The sequence below is a fragment of the Heloderma suspectum genome, chromosome 15, assembly GCF_057233095.1.
Source record: "Heloderma suspectum isolate Gila_16-S chromosome 15, 16-S_ref, whole genome shotgun sequence".
Classification (NCBI taxonomy): Eukaryota; Metazoa; Chordata; class Lepidosauria; order Squamata; family Helodermatidae; genus Heloderma; species Heloderma suspectum.
Window position 1 is genome coordinate 4,728,101 of NC_139472.1, and position 20,162 is coordinate 4,748,262.

Here is a 20,162-nt window from a genome sequence, read left to right on the forward strand (position 1 = left end):
GAATGATGTAATCCATGTCTATAATGGGGGTGGGGAAGACAGCATTGCAAGAACTAGTAAGTCTAGTGAGTTTCCGTGAGGCTTCATTTCCACTTCTGGGCAAAGTGCTGACGATTGCTATCTCCAGCGTGGAAACTAAAATTGCCTTTGTTTTCTCTCTACTTGAACAAAGAAAAAAGTGTGTGTGTGGGGGGGGGGGGTTTACAGTTTCTGGGAACTTCCCAGCCATGAAGAAATCATTTAGCTGTACCACTGTCATCGCCATTCGGCTCAGTAGTTTGCACACACCTGTCCTTTCGCTGGCGTGAAGTCAGGCATTGGTACAGCTGGACATGAAATCCGCCCTGGGTTTCGCTACTGCGTTTGCCTTCTCCTTGCTGGCCCACACCACATGGGGTTTACAGTGTTTAGAGAATGAATATCCCCTCGAGAACTTGAAATGCTGCAAATATTGTCCACCAGGTGAGTGATGCGTTATTATATTAGTGCCTATAAGGCATCCCCAGGTGTGAGGGACAAGGGACCACAAAACAGGAAAATTTGGAGAGTTGGTACACATACCTTATTTCTGCCCGATTGATGGATTGGATTCCTTGAGTTCTGGGTGATGACTGTATTAGGGATGTCACAGGAGTCCAAGAAGGAGGTGGAGTCTGGCGCACTCCCCCCTGCTCAGCCTCCTGGGCCCCAGTCCATGGACTGTCACACTTACCGGACCCCGCTTCCCAAGATGCCAGACAGTCTGAGAGCTTCTGGTGGGCACCAGTTGCCTCAGCGAGCTGCTATTTTTCAAAAAATGGCAGCTCAGGGTTTTTTGGTAAATGTAATGTTATGTTGCTTGTATATATTATCTTTATGCTTTTATGTAAATGGTTTTTAAACATTTATATTGTATTTTAATGTTCTAACTTTTGTAAACTGCCCAGAGAGCTTCGGCTATGGGGTGGTATAGAAACAATAATAATAACAACAACAACAACAACAACAACAATAATAATAATAATAATAATAATAATAATGTAAAACCTGGGCATAAAGGGGCCATTTATGCAAGATTACAGGCACAAATGGTCCAGTAATGCCTGTAATGTTGCGTAAATGGCCTCTTTATGGTCTCTATTTATGCAAAATTACATTTATGGAAAACCCTGAGCTGCCATATTTTTTTTTGCAAAATGGTGGCTCGCTGAGGGGTCGGGCGGCCATCGGGCACTTGTGGGGCATTTGCAGACCATGCAGCAGCTTGCCCAGGGAGCCAAACAGAGGCGGCCAGCTGGCGGGGTTCAGCAAGCACGCAGCAGAGCAGACAGAGGTGAGTCTGTCCATCCCTACACTGTAGCTGTCGGATGCTCCAGGGTTGAATTTTTGTGCTTTGGATCACAGAGCTTGGCTATAATGAATCCTTCTGAAGTGGTCAGAACTTGGCCTTGGGTTCAACAATGGCGTGGGGGAAATCTGCTTCCCCCCACCCCTGCACCAACTCTGTGCCCCAGTTGGCAAATCAGTTGGGCAAAAGCAGGGTGGGGATGAGTCATGCCCAAGACGACAGAAAGGGGGACCGAGCTATTTTGGAAAGTGGACTCCACACTCGGCACACCAACCCGCACTCGCTCCAGCCCTGCTCCGAACACACTGTCGGTGTGTGTTGCTGGAGTTCCTTTCCAAGCAATGAAATATCTGAGGCAGGTAGAGTGTACTTTGTTTGGAGTGCACATGTATGTCAAAGCATATGCATGGACGCCAAGGCAACATGTCTCATGCAGCCTGCAGTCAGACTCTCCCACCCTAAGGATGCCCATCACGGGGAAATCCCATCCTTTTTTGGCTCGAGAGCGTTCCACGGTGTGTACAACTCGCCTTGTGTCTGCGAGCCAAGCTGTGGGCTGTTCCCCGAACTCCAGCAACATTTCTGCTCACTTTTCAGGGGAAGGGGGAAGGTTCTGCCAACCATCAATGGTTCTGGAAAGCATTTGCCTTTTTTCACTTATTTAAACAATTAGCTTTGGAATCTGTTACCCAGTTAATCAGCAGGGGACATGGCTTTTTCATGAACGTACAAGATTTGTTGAGCTCTGAGCTGTAATCTAGATTTTTAAAAATTGATTATATATATTTTAAAAAAATGCTTGGGGGACTGTTTCTCAGTCACCTTGAGTGCCTCATATTGAGCCTAGATTTGTATAATGAATGAATGAATGAATGAATGAATGAAACAACTGAGAACTGCAACCAAAGGTTACAGTATCTTTCCCTTATGTCCTAGCACTTCTTTCCAGCCCTCCTCACTGTGTTTTGGCTTTTTTTTTTGTCTCCTTAGCTTTGTGTTCTGTGTTTTGTTTTAAGGTTTTGTAGTTCTGTAAACCCCAGAGTTTCCCAAAGCCTGCTGATACATCCTTCTTGTTTCTCAGTAGCCCCATTTTGGCTCCATTTCTGTCGGCGCTCACCACCCGTGTTCGCTATTGGAGTGATAGATAGTACAGCTGCAATCCTATGTGTCCCTTGAATTCAAACTTGCTTCCGGGCCAATAGGCATAGGACCGAGCTGTAAACTAGAGAGGCAGCATTATGGTCAGACAGCAGTTGGGCCCTCCAGATGTTGTCGGACTATAACTTCCATAATTCCTGGCCATCAGCCATGCTGGGGCTGGGTTAGAGTGCCAGGCTAGTACTGGGGAGACCCAGGTTCAAATCCCCTGCTTGAAAGGGCCAATCGCAAACTCTGCCTAACTTCCCGCACAGTAGGGATGTAGAGATTTAGTAAAATCCATCCTGTCTGCATTTTCTGGATTCTCAGGTGCTTTTATTCCACCGTCCACTCATTGACAGAATGAGTGGAAAGTGTGGAGTAGTGGTGAGAGTGCTGGACTGGAAGCCAGGAGATCCATGTTCTAGTCCCCACTCAGCCATGGAAGATCACTGGGTGACTTTGGGCCCATCACAGAGTCTCAGCCTAACCTACCTCACAGGGTTGTTGTTGTGAGGATAAAATGGAGAGGAGGAGGATAATCTAAGCCACCTTGGGTTCCTTGCGAGTGGAAAAAAGGCAGGATATAAATGCAATAAATAAACACATAAATAAAATCGGATTTTTCTCAATTTCCCCAACTTGCGCAAATCCCCACCCAAAATGCGCAAATTCCACCCAAATGTACATTCTCATGCTTTAGCCTTTGGGGGGAAATGCACATTTTCAGCTGGTGTTTTTTTATTTAGGTATTTTTCTATGACTAAATTTGCACAAAATTCTGGAAAGTACAAGGGAAAAAAACCCTGATCCACAGGTCTGCGGAATCCGTGCAACTCGGGAAAAGACAGTCCGCTGCAGAATCTGTGGGAAGGATTGATAGAAATCTGCACTCATTTGATTCTGTTGTGAATTTCTCCAACATCCCTACCTCGCTGGGTTGCTGGGAGGATAAAAGGGAGGGGAAGCACATACGGTAACTATAAACAAATGTTGCTGCCCTAGAAATGTTGGATTTGAAATTGTAGGGTTTGTTTCGCCATGGTAGCCTCCTGCCCCTCTCCATCTCTGAATGCAACTCCTTCTTCCATGTAGGAGAGCAGCTGGCAAGACGATGTACACGCTCGGCCGGAACAACCTGTGAACCATGCGAGGAGAACTACTACAACAGTGACTACACTTACTCTGATTGTAAACCTTGCACCGTCTGTGACAAAGGTAAGCCTCCCCCCTGCCAACATTTGATGAGAGAGGCTTCAACGGCTCTGTGCAACTGGAGATACAAATCAAGGTGAGACCTGGAGTGCCCTTCCCACCCACCAGTAATGGATCTGTTTACGGCATCTCAGGTGGCATCCAAAGTCCCTCCTCCAGGTGCCTCCTCTGAGGGAGGCTTTGAAGGTGGCAACAAGGGAGAGGGCCTTTTCAGTGTGGGCCCCAAATTATGGAATGATTTCCTGGGCAAGGCCCACCTGGAGCCAACATAGTTATCTTTTTGGTGCCAGGTCAAGAACCAGCCTTTAGCAGCATACAGTAAGTTTTTTAAATGGGTCCTGGGGTCTCTTCTTATTCATTGTTAAAACTGTGTGTGTGTGTGTGTGTGTGTGTGTGTGTGTGTGTGTGTTAGGGATAGTGACAGAGTCCGGTTGGGGGCTCGAGCTCAGCGGATTACTGCCAGCTCGGCCCCCCGGACTGGAGTCCACAGACCACTGGGCTGGTATGACTCTGCAAAATTTTCCTTGAAGGCTGGTTTTACATAAATGGTGTCTGTAAAGAGGCCCATTTACGCAACATTATAGGCATAAATGGTCTGTTTAGACCACGAAGAGCCAGTGTAGTGTAGTGGCGAGAGTGACGGACTGGGAGATCCGGGTTCTAGTCCCCACTCGGCCATGGAAGCTCACTGGGTGACTTTGGGCCAGTCACAGACTCTCAGCCCAACCCACCTCACAGGGTTGTTGTTGTGAGGATACAACGGAGAGGAGGAGGATAATGTAAGCCGCCTTGGGTTCCTTGCAAGAGGAAAAAAGGCGGGGTATAAATGCAATAATGAATGAATGAATAAATGAATGAATGAATGAATGAATGAACCTCTTTAGGGCCGCCGTTTACGTAGGATCAGCCTTTACCGAAAAGGACGAGCCACCATTTTGTGCAGAATGTGGGCTCGGCGGAGGATCGGGGCTCTGCTCACTGGGTGCCCGTGGACTGCCCGACGGGTCTGCGCACGGTGAGCAGGGTTGAGTGGCCAGTGGGGGTCCGGTGCGGGGCAAGCAGCGCATGGCGCATATGGGGGTTAGTCCGCCCATCCCTCGTGTGTGTTGTCTGTTCATATGTCTGTAGGTAAATAGCTTTTACAGTATGTACAGTTTTGTATTGTAAAGGTTCTGAGTCTTTGTGAACCGCACAGAGAGCTTTGGCCGCGGCCTCCTTGCTCCCTGGCTGTCTGCCTGCCAAGCAAGCGAGAGCCATGATGAGGAAGAGGAGGAGGAGGAATAGCAAGAACAGCTAGTTAGAATGGCACTGAGAAGGGAGACCCACTGGGGGGGGCATTGAAGGAGTCTTTCCCACGGGCCCTGAGAAAATCTGGAGCTGACACAGTCTGCGATGATAGCGAGCTAGTCGCATGAGCCTCCCTGGGCAAGGAGTTTGTTAAAGAGAAGGCTGCCGTTGCCAGGCTAGAACCGATTGCTGTCCCAGCAAATCTCAGATCTTTATAACTTGTGGGTTTGTGTGTGTGTGTGTGCGTGTGTGTGTGTGTGTGTTGGTGTTATTTCTGTGGGTTTTCAAAAGAGCAGTTCTCACACCCAGTGCCGTTGGAGAAACGGCACTGGAAACCGGGGGTGGGGGATTCAGAAGCAGCTTGCCATCTGTCTGGCTCATCGTATCAGCAAGTTAAGAAATTGCACAACCCAGCCTCAGGGAGCTGAAGGGAAACTGCCTTATACAGATTCATCGCCATCAAAACCATCCGCTTTCTGTATGCCGTTTTTCCCCAGTACGACCGTGCTCGAAGCAGCTCACGGCAGTGTCAGAACAACTTCACACCATAAAACCGAACAATGTTTCGAGACCATTCGCTAACGACTAGGAGTTGTAACAAAATGTAGACAGTCACGCATGTGGAATGTTTATTTTAAAAGGACATCTCGCAAAAAATAAAGATGCACTAAACCTAAACAATCCCATAAAAATTCATCATAAAGCCACACGAAGGAGAAGGGCAAAATGCATGCATGCATGCATCCAAGCAGCAGTACTAAAATGACACCAGGAGCTGGTCTTTTGAGAAGCGAATGGGTCTTAGTTGCCCATTCACAGCCAAGCCACCCCAAAATATTTTGCAGTACAACAACCGGTGTAGCTCAACACTATATATTGTTCCTGGAGACATCCATCTCCCCCTGCCCTACCCCAAGCCCCTGTGAGGACAGAGGATTGCAGTAAGCTCAGAGGACACAGGGAAGTTGTGTGTGTGGGGGGCAGGGGTGGTGATGGTGCTACTAAAAAGTCCCTGCCGACCAGTCCCAGGGCTTCGACTACTGTGAGGATTTCAGTATGCTCAGACTAGGGAACAGGGAAGTTGTGTGTGACGCTGCTAATGAAGAGACTGCCTGCTGGTCAGTCCCGGGGCTTTGACCCTGTGAGCCCTGGCTCCACGACATCACTGGGCCTCCTGCCTTCAAACCGGGTGCTCTACCACTGAGCCCCGGGACCTTCCCTAGCTAAAGACAGGAAACTACCGTATGCAAAATCCACCTCCTCTGACAGGCGGCTGCTCAGGGTTCCTTTACCTGGAGATGCATCTTGGACTTCCTTCATGCAAAGTGTCTGATATTCTTTATGCTTGCCTGTTAAAATATTTTTTATACCTCCCTTCAGTTATATGCTCAGGGAGGTTTAAAAAAATCAAATAAAACCACTGAAGTGTAAGCACGAGTACACACATGCATATGGACAGACGGATGGATGGATGGACGGACACAGCTACCTTATACTAGGACAGAACATTTTTGGCACCACATAACTCACTAGACCAGCCTTAAGAGTATAAGAACTTGGGAAGGGCCCTGCTGGATCAGATCAAGGGTCCATCTAGTCCAGCATTCCGTTCACACAGAGGCCGGCCAGCTGCCTGTGGGACTCAGGACATGAGTGCAACAGCACCCTCCCGCCCATGTTCCCCAGCAACTGGTGCACATAGGCATACTGCCCCTGATACTGGAGGTATCATGTATCCATCAGGACTAGTAGCCATTGATAGCCTTCTTCTCCAGGAATTGGTCCAGTCCCCTTTTAAAGCCATCCAAATTGGTAGTCACCAGTATGTCCTGTGGTAGCGAATGCCATAGTTTAACTCTGTGCTGTTAAACAAGGACTTCTTTTATCTGTCCGGAATCCCCCACCTGTCAGACTCATGGGATGGCCCCATTGGGTCCCAGTATTATGAGAGAGGGAGAAAAATGTCTCCCCACCAGGCAAAATTCTGTACACCTCTGTCATGTCTCCCCTTACTGGCCTTTTCTCCAAGCTAAACAATCCTAGCTGTTCTAACCTTCCCTCACAGGGGAGTTGCTCCAGCCCCTTGATCATTTCAGTTGCCCTTTTCTGCCCTTTCCCCAACTCTACAATATCCCCTTTTAGGTAACTTTTAGGTAACCAGAACTCTGCACGGCATTCCAAGTCTGGTTGCACCATAGGTTTGCAAAAGGGATGTATGATCTCGGCAGTTTTATTCTCAGTTCCTTTCCTAATTATGCCTAACACAGAATTCCTTGTTAGGAATTTTGGACTGCAGCTACAATTCCCATCATCCCTGGCCATTGACCATGCTGGCTAGGGCTTGTGGGAGTTGTAATCCAAAACCCCTGGAGGGCACCAAGTTGGGGAAAGCTGAGCTGCTACAGTCTGTTCCAAGGGTGTTGAACCTCTTTCAGTCTGAGGGCCAAATTCCATTTCAGAGACAGTCTCAGGGCTGCATTCCAATGGTGGGCGGGGCCAAAGGCAAAAAGGGCAGGGCCAAAAATACTCCAGATACTAGCACATTGGCTTAAAGCTCTTACTGCCATGAATGAAGCCTTAGAGAGACATTTAAACCTTTTAGACTGGGGAGAAAAACTGTAAAAGCTGGGAAGCCACCAAACGATTGGTGGTTGAGGGAAAGGGGGCAGCCTTATGGGAAGGGGGTGTGGCCATTGGGGGAACCAGAAGGTCCACTCCTGGCCCCTGGCCAGAGCTTCTGCACCTCTGCTCTATTCTGTGTCTTCCCTAGCCAGTGGAGGCTGGTGACTCCAATGTCAGCGGGGCAGTACATCCACTCTGGGTTTGGTCAGAACCAGCCAGAATGCTAAAGGATTTATCCATGGTGCTGAGCCCAACCCCCAAGATAGGTTAAGTACCTTGGATAGCTCCTTTAGAGTTCTGGCTAGTTCTGACCGAAACCCAGAGCAGATTCACCACCCCACTGACATTGGAGCCACCAGTCTCCACTGCTTAGCTCTGTCTGTCTACCGCTTCCCCCCGCCACACACACACACACACATACACATACACTGTTCCCTCTATTTCCTCCCCTCAACTGGAGGGGTGTTGCTTCCTCCAAGCTCTGATGAGTGTCTCATTCCATCTCATTGGAGAGAGATCCCTGGCAATCATGACACTCCCCTCCCACCCATTAGCTCCCATTGATGGAACATCAACAGACCACTCTGGGCTATTCACCAGAATTGTGCATAGCAAAGGAGCACCGTTCTGACAACTGAAGCTAGGTTTCTTAGAAGTCCTTGCTCTCTCTCCCTTCCTTTTGTGCTTTCCCAGACAGAGGTCTCCGAGAGGAGGAGCCATGTGAAAGAAAGTCTAACACAATCTGCGTGTGTCTTCCAGGCTATGCGCCAGCCGGTGCTATGTTCAGTAGAAACAACAGAAGTGAGTAGGGGGGACGGTGGGGGGGGGGTGAAGACCAAGACTGGTGGTGGCCGGTCAGACACATGACCAGCCACTCCTGTGGGATGATCAAAAGTGGAGGGAAATCCCTTCCCTTATCAGTAACCATCACAAGGTGGCAATAGAAGACCTCCTTGCCTCTATCAGCACCGTGGTTGCTGACTGGTTATCTGCCCTTATCAGCACTGTGGAAGTGTGTGGTTGCTGACCGGTTACCTATTCCTATCAGCACCATAGAATCATACAATAGTATAGTAGGGTTGGAAGGAGCCTACAAGGCCATCACACCATGTAAGTGTGTGCTTGTTGAATGATTACGTGTCCTTATCAGCACTGTGTAAGTGTGTGGTTGCTGACTGCCCCATGATATCCTGATGAGCAAACTAGCTCAAAGTGAGCTAGATGAAACGACGATCCGGTGGATCCACAGTTGGCTACAGAATCGGACTCAAAGAGTGCTTATCAATGGGACCTTCTCAAACTGGGGAGAGGTAACGAGTGGGGTACCGCAGGGCTCAGTCCTGGGCCCAGTGCTCTTCAACATTTGTATTAATGACTTGGAGGAGGAGGTGTAGGGAATGCTGATCAAATTTGCAGATGACACAAAATTGGGCAGGATAGCTAATACTTTGGAAGACAGAAACAAAATCCAAGGTGATCTTGATAGACTGGAGCGCTAGGCAGAAACCAACAGAATTACATTTAATAGGGATAAATGCCAAGTTCTGCACCTAGGAAAAAGAAACCAAATGCACAGTTACAAGATGGGGAATACGTGGCTCAACAACACTACAAGCGGGAAGGATCTTGGAATTGTTGTCGATCACAAGCTGGATATGAGCCAACAATGTGATGTGGCTGCAAAAAAGGCCAGTGCTCGTTTGGGCTGCATTAAGAGAAGCATAGCTTCCAAATCTCGGGAAGTACTAGTTCCCCTCTACTCAGCACTGGTTAGGCCTCATCTGGAGTCCTGTGTCCAGTTCTGGGCACCACACTTTTAAGAAGGATGCAGACAAACTGGAGAGGGTTCAGAGGAGGGCAACAAAGATGATCAGGGGACTGGAAACAAAGCCCTATGAAGAGAGACTGAAAGAACTGGGCATGTTTAGCCTTGAGAAGAGAAGACTGAGGGGAGATTTGATAGCGCTCTTCAAGGACTTGAAAGGTTGTCCCAGAGAGGAAGGCCAGGATCTCTTCTTGGTCATCCCAGAGTGCAGGACACGGAATAATGGGCTCAAGTTCCAGGAAGCCAGTTTCCAGCTGAACATCAGGACAAACTTCCTGACTGTTAGAGCAATACGACAATGGAACCAATTACTTAGGGAGGTGGTGGGCTCTCCCACACTGGAGGCGTTCAAGATGAGGCTGGACAGCCATCTTGGATCAGGGATGCTCTGACCTGGATTCCTGCATCGAGCTGGGGGTTGGACTCGATGGCCTTGTAGGCCCCTTCCAACCCTACTATTCTATGATTCTGTGACTGGTTGCCTGCCCCTATTAGTGTCATTTAAGTGCATGGTTGCTGACTGGTTACTTCCTCCAGATGTGGGCTGTCAATATCAACAAAGGCAGCTAGCCAGTCAGCAACCATGCACTTGCACAGTGCTGGCCGAATCGCCCCAGCCTTCACCACTATCTCCCAGTGGTTACTTCCAGTAACAGCAGGAATTTTCATCCCACCCACCATGATTGTAGCGATGGTCATCGATTCCCACCGGCAGAACGTTCGTTGAGCTGAGCTGGTGAAGGTTGCACCAGTATTCCCTTGCTTTTGTTAAATTTCTTAATGTCTTGTTTCTTTTCATCACATCCATTTTGTTTCAGGATGTGACCCCTGTCCCAATGGATATTTTTCCAGAGGAGGGAAGGAGAAGTGTCAGCCTTGGAGAAAGTATGTATCTTAGCTTAAAATCTTACTGCCAGTAACCAAGACTTAGATGCATTTCAGTCTTGTAGAATGGGGAAAAACTGCACAAAGGCCAGGAAATGAGGAAATGGTTGCTGGTCAGGGAAAAGTGGGTGGGGCCATCTAGGAAACTGCAAAAGGCTGGATTGGGACCTTAGGTAGGTCAGATTTGACCACGGGCCTGAGATTCCCTACCACAGACTTAACGTTTATTTACAGAGAGGTGTAAGCAAAGGATAGGTCCCTTCCCTAAGGATACTGTGGTTGCTGACTGGTTACCTGCCCCTGCCAATATCAACAAGGGCAGCTAGCCAGTCAGCACACATGCATTTGTGCCCCAGCTTTCACAGGTTTAGCTGGTGGTGGGAGAGGTAAGAGTGGGCAGGAGAAGGAAGTGTGGCAGAGGGACAAATGTGAATAAATGCAGACATGTTTGTAGGACTGCCCCAAATTTTGGCAGGACTCATTTTTTTTACAGTGGAAAGGGGCCATTTGGGGTGATGGTGGTGGGTCAAGGTTTTCTCCAAAAGAAGTGCATTTTCCTATGAGAGAAGGGAGGGAGGAATCACTTCTGACTGTGAAATTCTAATTTCACCTTCTTGGTGGTTATGGGGCAGGTAACCAGTCAGCAAGCACAGATCACTTCCTTGAGACATGATCCTTGCATCTGAACGATCACCCAAACTGGGTAGTCTTATCATGTGGGGTGGGGTGGGTGGTGGCACAGGTCTTTGTGAAAAGCAGGCCCCACCCTCCATGTTTCAGTTCAGCCCATTTTAATTGCGATCGGTGCCATCCCAGCGTGATTTACCTAAAGAACCATGTGCATCTGCTCTTTTGTTTGTTTGTGTGTTTACACGGGCAGTTGCACGGCTAATGGCTGGAAAACTCTGCATGCTGGGAACAGGGAACAGAATGCAATCTGTGAGAAGCAGCCCGCCAAACCTCCAGGACCGACGGCTGCCGCATTTCCCTCAAGCCAAAGATGGGAGCATGGCATACTCGCAACGGAGCCCAGCTTTACTCACGTTAGTCTGGCCACTCACGTTAGTTTGGCCACTCACGTAGATAAAGATGAGCCAAAGGAGGCTGACAATGGTAAGGGTAAGGGACGGCGTCAAGGGTAGGCACGGTTGGGCGCCGGTCGAGGGCCCACGCCCCAGCAGGGGCCCACTGACAAGAGCCCGCTGGAATTGCTCCTCCCCTTCGCTGTTGCAACCTGCTTGTTTGCCTGCTTCTCGCTTTGATAACGGAGGTGGCGAGGAGGAGCAGGAGAGGCCACGGCCTCCTGGCTCCCTGGCTCTCTGCCTCTCAAGCAAGCAAGGGGTAGCAATCAGGGCCAGTGTCGAGGGTAGGCATGGCTGGGCACCTGCCAAGGGCCCACGCCTCAGCAGGGGCCCACTGACACCATTGCAGCCTGCTTGTTCCCCGGCCTCTTGCTCTGGCCCAGACAACGGTGGTGGTGGTAAGGAAGAGCAGGAGACGCCACGGCCTGCTTGCTCCCTGGCGCTCTGCCTGCCAAGCCAGCAAGGGGCAGCCATGGTGAGAAAGGGGAGGAGGAACACGAGCGGCTGGTGAGAATGGCGGTGAGGAGGTCAACCCACTGAGGGAGGGGGGCCACTGAGGATGATCTGCCCAAGGGCCCTCCAAAGCCTGGGCCAGGGGGAAAGGTGTCATGTTCTGTTCGCTTGCAGGCTTCCCAGTGGCAGCTGCTTGGGCACTGTGGGAACCAGGATGCTTTCACAGAATCATAAAATCATAGAAGAGTAGGGTTGGAAGGGGCCTGCAAGACCCTCGAGTCCAACCCCCTGCTCAGTGCAGGAATCCATGTCAGAGCATCCCCGACAGGTGGCTGTCCACTAGCCTCGTCTTGACTGCCTCCGGTGTGGGAGAGCCCACCACGTCCCTAGGGAATGGGTTCCATTGCCGTATTGCTCTAACAGTCAGGAAGTTTCTATTCCTTGGATAGTCCTTTGGTCTGATCTAGGACAGCCTTCTTCTGCGAAGTCCTTAAAACCTGAGGACAGGATTCTTTGTCATAGGAATGTCCTGTTTCTTGGGTTGTTCTGTGCCCTGGCTTTGCCCTGTGTGTGCTTGTTTTTGCTCATTCTGAATGTGATTTTCTTTTCTTTTTTATATAAACCTTCCCCCCCCCCAAATTAGAAAATATTTCTTTGACGGATACATAAAATTGAAAACACATAGGGCTGGGTGCAAGCTAAGGCTGTATCCTCCATTCCAGGTGTGGGCAACTTGAGGACCTCCAGATGTTTTGGCCTACAACTCCCATCAGCCCAAATCAGCATAGTCAATGGCAAAGGATCATGGGAGTTCTAGGCCAAACATCTGGTGGGCCACAAACAAACGTCTGGTGGCAATCACATCTGGTGGACCACAACAAAACATCTGGCAGGCCAACAAACCCCCTGGTGGGCCACCAAAACATCTGGCAGCTCCCACACAGACACATCTGGTAGCTCCCCACAGACACATCTGGTAGCTCCCCACAGACTAGGGATGTCAGAGAATTTCGCCACGAATCTCGGGGAGGCCGAATGCCAGCGCATTCAGCCCCCCGAAATCGGTGGCGGCACGGTCTGCCCCCCCCCGCGGGACGTGACTTACCTTGGGCGAATCTTCCTGGCGGCAGTGGCTCCGGCGGCAGTTCGGCGGCGGTTCAGCGGCTGTGGCAGCCGGTCTTCCGACTGGCTGCTGTCGCCGCCATTTGCAGTAAAAAACAAACAAACATGATAGGCTACACAAAGATTTACGTAGCCTATCACAGCTAGATTTTAAAAAAAATACCATGATAGGCTACGTAAATGTTTACGTAGACTAAGACGGCGAAAATAAGGGGAACGCAAATAGCGTAGACGCTACGCTATTTGCGTTCCCCTTATTTTCGCCGTAGTCTACGTAAATGTTTACATAGACAAAGATGTGTCAAAATAAGGAACGCAAATGGCGGCGCCCATAGGCGCCACCATTTGCGTACGCGCGTTGTTGTTTTTTTCCTTTAAATCAGCCATGATAGGCTACATAAACATTTACGTAGCCTATCACGACTGACTGCAGGGACGCAAACGGCGGCGGCTATGGCCGCTGCCATTTGCGAAGCCGGCTGACCAGGATTCGGGGGGGGGGGAGGAACGGAGTGCTCACCCCCCAGCCACAATTTCGGGGGGGAGGGACGGAGCACCTCCCCCCCATCGCAAATGTCACCCTTCGAAAAGGTAAGTGACTTTCATACATCCCTACCACAGACACATCTGGTGGCCCACCACAAAAACATCTGGCAGGCCACCACTTCTGGTAGGCTATACCCACTTACCTGGGAGTAAATCCCATTGAACTGAATAGTGCTTATTTCTGAGTAGACATTTATAGGATTGCGTTGTAAGGCAATCCTATACCCACTTACATGGGAGTAAGTCCCATTGAAGAGATTTTTAAATATTAAGCAGTATATAATATTATTAATAAACAAATAAATGGCTAATAATCGGAAGCTAATGAGGCTTACTTCTAAATAGATATGTACATAGCTGTACACTGTGCAGCCTTAGTTAGTTGCACTTACAGTTTATTTATTTTTATTTATTAAATTTATTAATCGCCCATCTGACTGGTCACCTAGCCACTCTGGGCGATGTACAACCCACCATAAAACAATTTAAAACAATAAAATTTTACCATAAATTTTTTTTTTTTTAAAATACCCTAGCCCACCCCAAATGCCTGCCTGAACAGCCATGTTTTTAATGCATGACGGAAGCTCATTAAAGAGGGGGCATGACGGAGTTCCCTAGGGAGGGAGGTCCACAAAGTGGGGGCCACCACAGAGAAGGCCCTCTCCCTCGTCCCCACCAGTCTAGCTGTCCTGGCTGATGGGACAGAGGGAAGGCCATCCGAGGCCGATCTTGTTAAGCGGCCTGTCTGGTGTTGCTGGAGGCGCTCCTTAAGATAGGCTGGGCCGGAACCATATAGGGTTTTAAAGGTCAAAACCAACACCTTGAATTTGGCCCGGAAAACAACTGGTAACCAGTGCAACTCCTTCAGCACTGGAGTGATGTGATCTCGCCGGCGGCTGCCTTTAATCAGGCGAGCCGCCGCGTTCTGTACCAGCTGCAGTTTCCGAACCGTCTTCAAGGGTAACCCCACGTAGAGCACATTACAGTAGTCCAAACGAGAGGAGACCAGGGCATGCACTACCGATGGGAGCAGATGGTCGGGAAGGAAGGGGCGCAGCCGCCGTATCAGATGGAGTTGATACAGCGCTGTCCGGCTCACAGCTGACACCTGAGCCTCCATGGACAGCTGGGAGTCCAAAATGACCCCCAGGCTGCGGACCTGGTCTTTCAAGGGTAGCTGTACCCCATTCAACACCAGGTCAACATCTCCCAGCCTCCTCTTGTCTCCCACCAAAAGTACCTCGGTCTTGTCAGGGTTGAGCTTCAGCTTATTGAGCTTCAGTGGAATCCTATGCATTTTTACTCAAAAGTAAGTGCCACTGTGTTCAATGGTGCTCACTCCCAGATAAGTGTGCATAAGATTGTATTGAAATCCATGGGACTTAAATCATGGCAGTTTAAAGATGCAATGATAACTCTCACTGGGACTGCATCTAAACAACTTTACCCCGCCCTTTTTTCCCCCCAGGGAATTTGGGGAAACCTCAACTACTCTTAGGCAATTAGCTTGGCCATCCAAATTCAAGGAGTGGTGAATTATGGGAGATAATCCACCAAGGGGCGGGGATTTTCCAAACTTCAGACTGGCTTGGGGAATTTTTCCAATCCCCCCCCCCACACACACACACCCCTATGTTTTTCCAGGAAGTTCAGAACGTTCCTGAGCTACTCCGCCCCCAACATGAGCTTCAGAGAGTTTGCCCATCTCTAGCTAATACTGAATGCAATTGACTCCAACATATTTCCCAGGCAGCTATAACTTTGGGCCATCCTTGTATGTTTTTCTTTTAGGGCACTTATGGATTTTCCTGACCTGTGCAGGGCTCCTGCTTGCAGTTGGAGGACCGGTCCTTCTGCTGTTTTTCCAGAAAGCCAAGAAAAAGAAGGAGCAGGCAAGATCTGAAATGTTCTCATATATTCCCCATGAGGGTAAGTTAAATCTGTAGCAGGAATGAAGGTGCCAGCTGGTGGTTGAGTTTTGTCATGTCCCTTTCAACTTTTGGATTGAGGTTTTATTGTATCTTTATTATATCCTCAACGTGTTAGCTTATGTTTGTTCACTGCTGTGGAATCCACTTTTGTGGGTGAAGGATAGTCTAGACATTAAAAAAAAAATGATGTGGCAAATATTGTATACGGGCTGTTCAGGACCAGAGAGGGTTTTCTGGCAGCTGTGTGTGTGTGTGTGTGTGAGAGAGAGAGAGAGAGAGAGAATCTGGCATATTGCAGAAATTGGGAACGTGATGTAGATTCTATGTGCTACTGAAAGGGGGGAGGGGATGGTGGCGATTAGTATCCCAACTTTCTTCCATCATGGAACTCAAGGTGGTTACATGGGATGCCCAGGTGGTCTCCCTTCCAAGCACTGACCAGACCTAGATCTGCTCAGCTTCAGCAAGGTGGCTGCCTCCTGTACCTTCAGACCACGTCCCATTTCATTTTGTTTTGTTTTTATCTTATCCTTCCTCCAGGCAACTCAGGGCAGAGTAAATCAGCCTACCCCAACCTGATGCCCTCTAGATGTTTCAGACTGCAGCTGTAACCATTGACGTTACTGGCTGGAGCTAGGGATGTGTGAATCAGCAACACTCGAGCTTGCCCACCAAGGCTCCCTGTTCCACCGTCCAACCGATCGCACCATCAGCAAGCTTTTTCCTAACGTGTAGTTAAACCCCCAATTCTTGCACTCTGAACTTGTTGGTTCCTGGCCTTACCCTCTGGAGGCGCCAAGTCCTGATAGGGCTTTGTCTCCAGGCTCCATTTCCTGATAGGGCCTTGTCTCCAGGCTCCATTTCCACCGTCATCTTCCTCTAGATGCAAATCCTTTGGATATGATTTATTGGGATTTCACATGAGGCTACTCAAGGCTTGTAAATGACTAAAAGCACCTTCATGTTCTTGCCTTTCAACATGGGTGTTTATTGCTTTGTAAATTTTGAATGATCAGATCTTGTATATGAATGCTTCAGTAGCTTTATCAGCATGCGCTCTTGGGCCATGCTTATGGGCTCTGAGCATTAATCCAAGGTGGCTTATTATTAGCAATGTTCATCTTGATTAACCTCCTCCATCCCTGAACTCTCTAATTAGGTTGGACTGTTCAGTTTGCAATTGAATCCAAATGTACCTAATTTTGCACTTTCGAACAAATACGTGAACTGAACTCAGTTATCCTTTGACAGTCACATTTCTCCAAATTTCTCAGTGACCTTCCATCAAAACATGCATACAAACATGCCTGTATCAGGGAAAATAACACCATATTAAGGAAATTGCTTGCAAAAATGGGTATATTAGACAAAATTGGAGAAATGAACCAAAAAATGCCTATGAATTAAACGAAAAACAATTAAAATATCTCCATGTTGGGATGAACTGAATTTAAGACTGGAGACATGAGAAACCAGATGACACTGAAACTGACAGTTTCATCCATCCCTAATCCCATCCAGCTTGACCATTGGCCATGCTGGCTCGAAATGATGGGAGTTGCAGTCCAACACATCTGGAAGGCACATCTACCATTTGGGGATGGCAGATTTAGTTCAAAGGGTCCAGCTTCCAAGACGGTAATCTGTACTTTTAGAAATAGGATACTCTATGGCAACAAGTTTTGGGCACGCCTGGCTTGTCCTCTCCTTCTTTAACCTTCCCATCCACCCCCATACTTGTCTTTCAGATGGAAGAAGCAGTTATCGAATCCCTATCCAGGAGGAGCAAATCGATTCCAAATCTAGCCTTGCGCGAAACTGATACCCCCATGGAGAAAATCAGATCTTTAACCTCTGAGCCAAAAGGAACACCGCCTGGACTTCCAGATTGCCTTCCAATTTGTTTGCCTTTTCCACCATCAATGCTTCTTCTCCTTCTCCTTCCCTCCCTAATGGGTCTTGTCTTTATCTTTTGGATTGTAAGCCTAGGTGATCAGGGCCTGTTTTGTTTGGTTTTCTACTGCAGGGCTGGGCATCTACCATCTCCAGATATTTGGGACTTCAGCTCCCAGAAGCCCCTGCCAACATCAGGAATGCTGGGAACTGAAGTCCAAAACTTCTGGAGACCTGCTTTCTGCCCACCACTGTTACATACCACTAGTTGTTTTAGGTACTTTAGAAATAGGGATGTACAGATTTTGTAAAATCTATTACATCTGTGTTTTGTGGATTATTAGGTGCCTTTCATTCCATCATTCATTCATTGGTGGAATCAGATTTTTTTTCCAATTTCCCAAATTTGCACAAATTCATATTTGTGCAAATTCACACATGCGACAATGCGCAACCCCCTAAAATGCATGGCACCCCCCCCCCAATGCACAGTTTCATGCTTTAGCTTATGGGGACAATGCGCATTTTCAGTCCTTGTTTTTTATTTTATGTATTTTTCAACAACTAAATTTGAGTAGAATTCCAGAAAGTTTTAAAAAAACAAAACATTCCACAAGACTACAGAATTCATGCGACTCAGGAAAAGCTGGTCTGCTGTGGAATCCACAGTTGGATTCATAGTAATCTGAACTCATTTGATTCCATTGTGGATTTCTTCGGCATGGCATCCTTATTTATAAGTAATGAATGAGCGGTAATTATTCCAAATTAATTGATGCAGAGTACAAGAGGATGCAATTGGTGTATGTGAAGATAAATATTTCAGCTCTTTTAACTAAAAGCTGAACCTGCTTTTTGGGGGGCGGGGGATAAAGTAGTTTCAAAAGGAAAAAAAATGCATATAGATTGAAGAAATGGCTTGCATCTCTAAATCTATATATTCCAAAAATGTTAAATATTATACTTTCTAAGTTCAGTGGATTTCAACATTTTTGTGTTTCCTTAAGGAAACAGTAGTTTTACTCCCAAATAGGGAGGTTTTAAAGCACAAATGTGTGTATCTGTGTACACTTCAAGACATGAGAAATGCTCTTTTTAAGAAGAACATCTTTTTTGTTTTGTTTTCACATTTGCGGGTTTATTTGTAGTACATTTATTTTAAAAGTGTATAGTTGTTCTAGTCACCAGACTACTAGCCCCCGTGGTGACACGAGATTTACACTAGTATATGTCCACACCCAGAAGTACACTTGTACTTTTGTGGATGGGTGGATGGATGGATGGGTGGGTGGGTGGGTAGAGTTTGTTTCTTTGTGTGTATGATATATTGACGTACTTAAAAACACAATAGGGTGGATGCAGGATTTGTCATACTTAGAGAAGACCCACTGAAGTCAGTGGGACTTAAATTCATCATGACTAACATTAAGTTCCATTGATTTCAGTGCATCTACTCTAAGTATTTCTCAGGATGGATCCAGCCCCATATTTTTACATAAGGTATGTTTGTGTCATATTCTGAATCTGTAATTAACTCCCAAGTGCAAAGGGGGTGGGCTGGGAAATGGGCTAGGTAGTGGGTCTACTTTAAGTATGACTAAGGCTGGATACAACCCTATATTTTTACATAAAGTATGTTAACTCCAGAGCACAAAAGGGGTGGATGAGGTAAACCCAGTTTTTTAATTAGATATGAGATGGATTTGGACATGACTTAGGGGATTGTCTCTGAGCACTCTTGGAATTCCAATACGTGTGTGGGATCTTCCAGTTTGAGTCTGGGTACGGGTAGATATGAGGCCATCTTGTTAAGGACAAACTCACTTGTCAGAGCAGAGCTGGACCAGATCAGACTTATCAGTTGCCACCTGGCATATGCAAATGGATTGGGCCCAAAGTGTCCATCTGCACCACCCACACACAAGAGGAGATAACAGCAAGCTTGGGGGGAGCCTGAGGTTTGCAGAAGTCCAAAAAATCTAACCCTAAAGGTGAAAAACCAGTAAAATGAGGTCTGAACAAGTTCCATAGCCACAGAATGCTAACTGTTGGGAGGGGGACATGGAAAGTTGGGGGGGGGGAAGCAAATGGAATGGAGTGACTAGGACCCTGAACAGCAGCATTTCACACTGCAATATTTTGTGTCTATCACATACAGGCCTTTGAAGCTACATTTGTAGTGAGTCAGGTCAGGGATTGAGCTGGAAACCTGCATCCAAAACAGATGCTCAGTCACTGAGCTGTGGCCCCCTAAGAAGAGTACTTTTTGTCATATTGATTGCCTGTAATTTTGTTTGCGTTTGTCATATACCTGATACTGTCTCTCTCGGGATTGCTAAATGTGATGATCTAATTTATGGCTAGGTTTTGTTTCTGAAAAACCTCTCAGAAAAAAATGCGCATGGGCACATACCGAGCATAACATTTTGCATTTGGAAAATGCACTGGTTTTTTAATTGATGCAGAATGGGCAATATCCAAGTGTGTCCTCCCGTTAGTGCAAAGGACGTTGTGCCAGCGGAAACTAGATTCTGAACTATGCTCCAGAGAAGAATCCAACTAAAGTTACACCTGCACAAATGTGTTTCCGCAAGTGCGTTTCCGCTCTTGGGCGACCAGTTGTGCATTCGCTTGTGCAACAGGTTGCGTGGTGGCTTGTGCAACTGGTTTCACAACCAGCTGCACAAGCAGAATAGGCAACTGCTTGTGCATCGCTAATATCCAGCTGAGCTCCACTAGCGGGATCTGAGTTTGCGAAATGACACTGATGGATACTGCCCCCAATTTTTGTTCTCTGCTTTGCTTCTGAGCAGCTGCTCTGTGGCAAGTTTTTG

At 47.7% G+C, this 20,162-nt stretch overlaps 1 protein-coding gene across 1 annotated transcript; it reads left to right on the top strand.

Annotated features, from left to right (window-relative positions):
- Nucleotides 1-270: 270 nt before the first annotated feature.
- LOC146335226 (tumor necrosis factor receptor superfamily member 4-like) lies at nucleotides 271-18,210 on the top strand. Its single transcript, XM_084821740.1, has 7 exons — nucleotides 271-462; nucleotides 3,560-3,682; nucleotides 8,282-8,389; nucleotides 10,232-10,298; nucleotides 11,179-11,411; nucleotides 15,296-15,433; nucleotides 17,184-18,210. The coding sequence occupies exons 1-7, from the start codon at nucleotides 333-335 to the stop codon at nucleotides 17,255-17,257; spliced, it is 873 nt and encodes a 290-aa protein (XP_084677866.1). The 5' UTR covers nucleotides 271-332; the 3' UTR covers nucleotides 17,258-18,210.
- The last annotated feature ends 1,952 nt before the right edge of the window (nucleotides 18,211-20,162 follow it).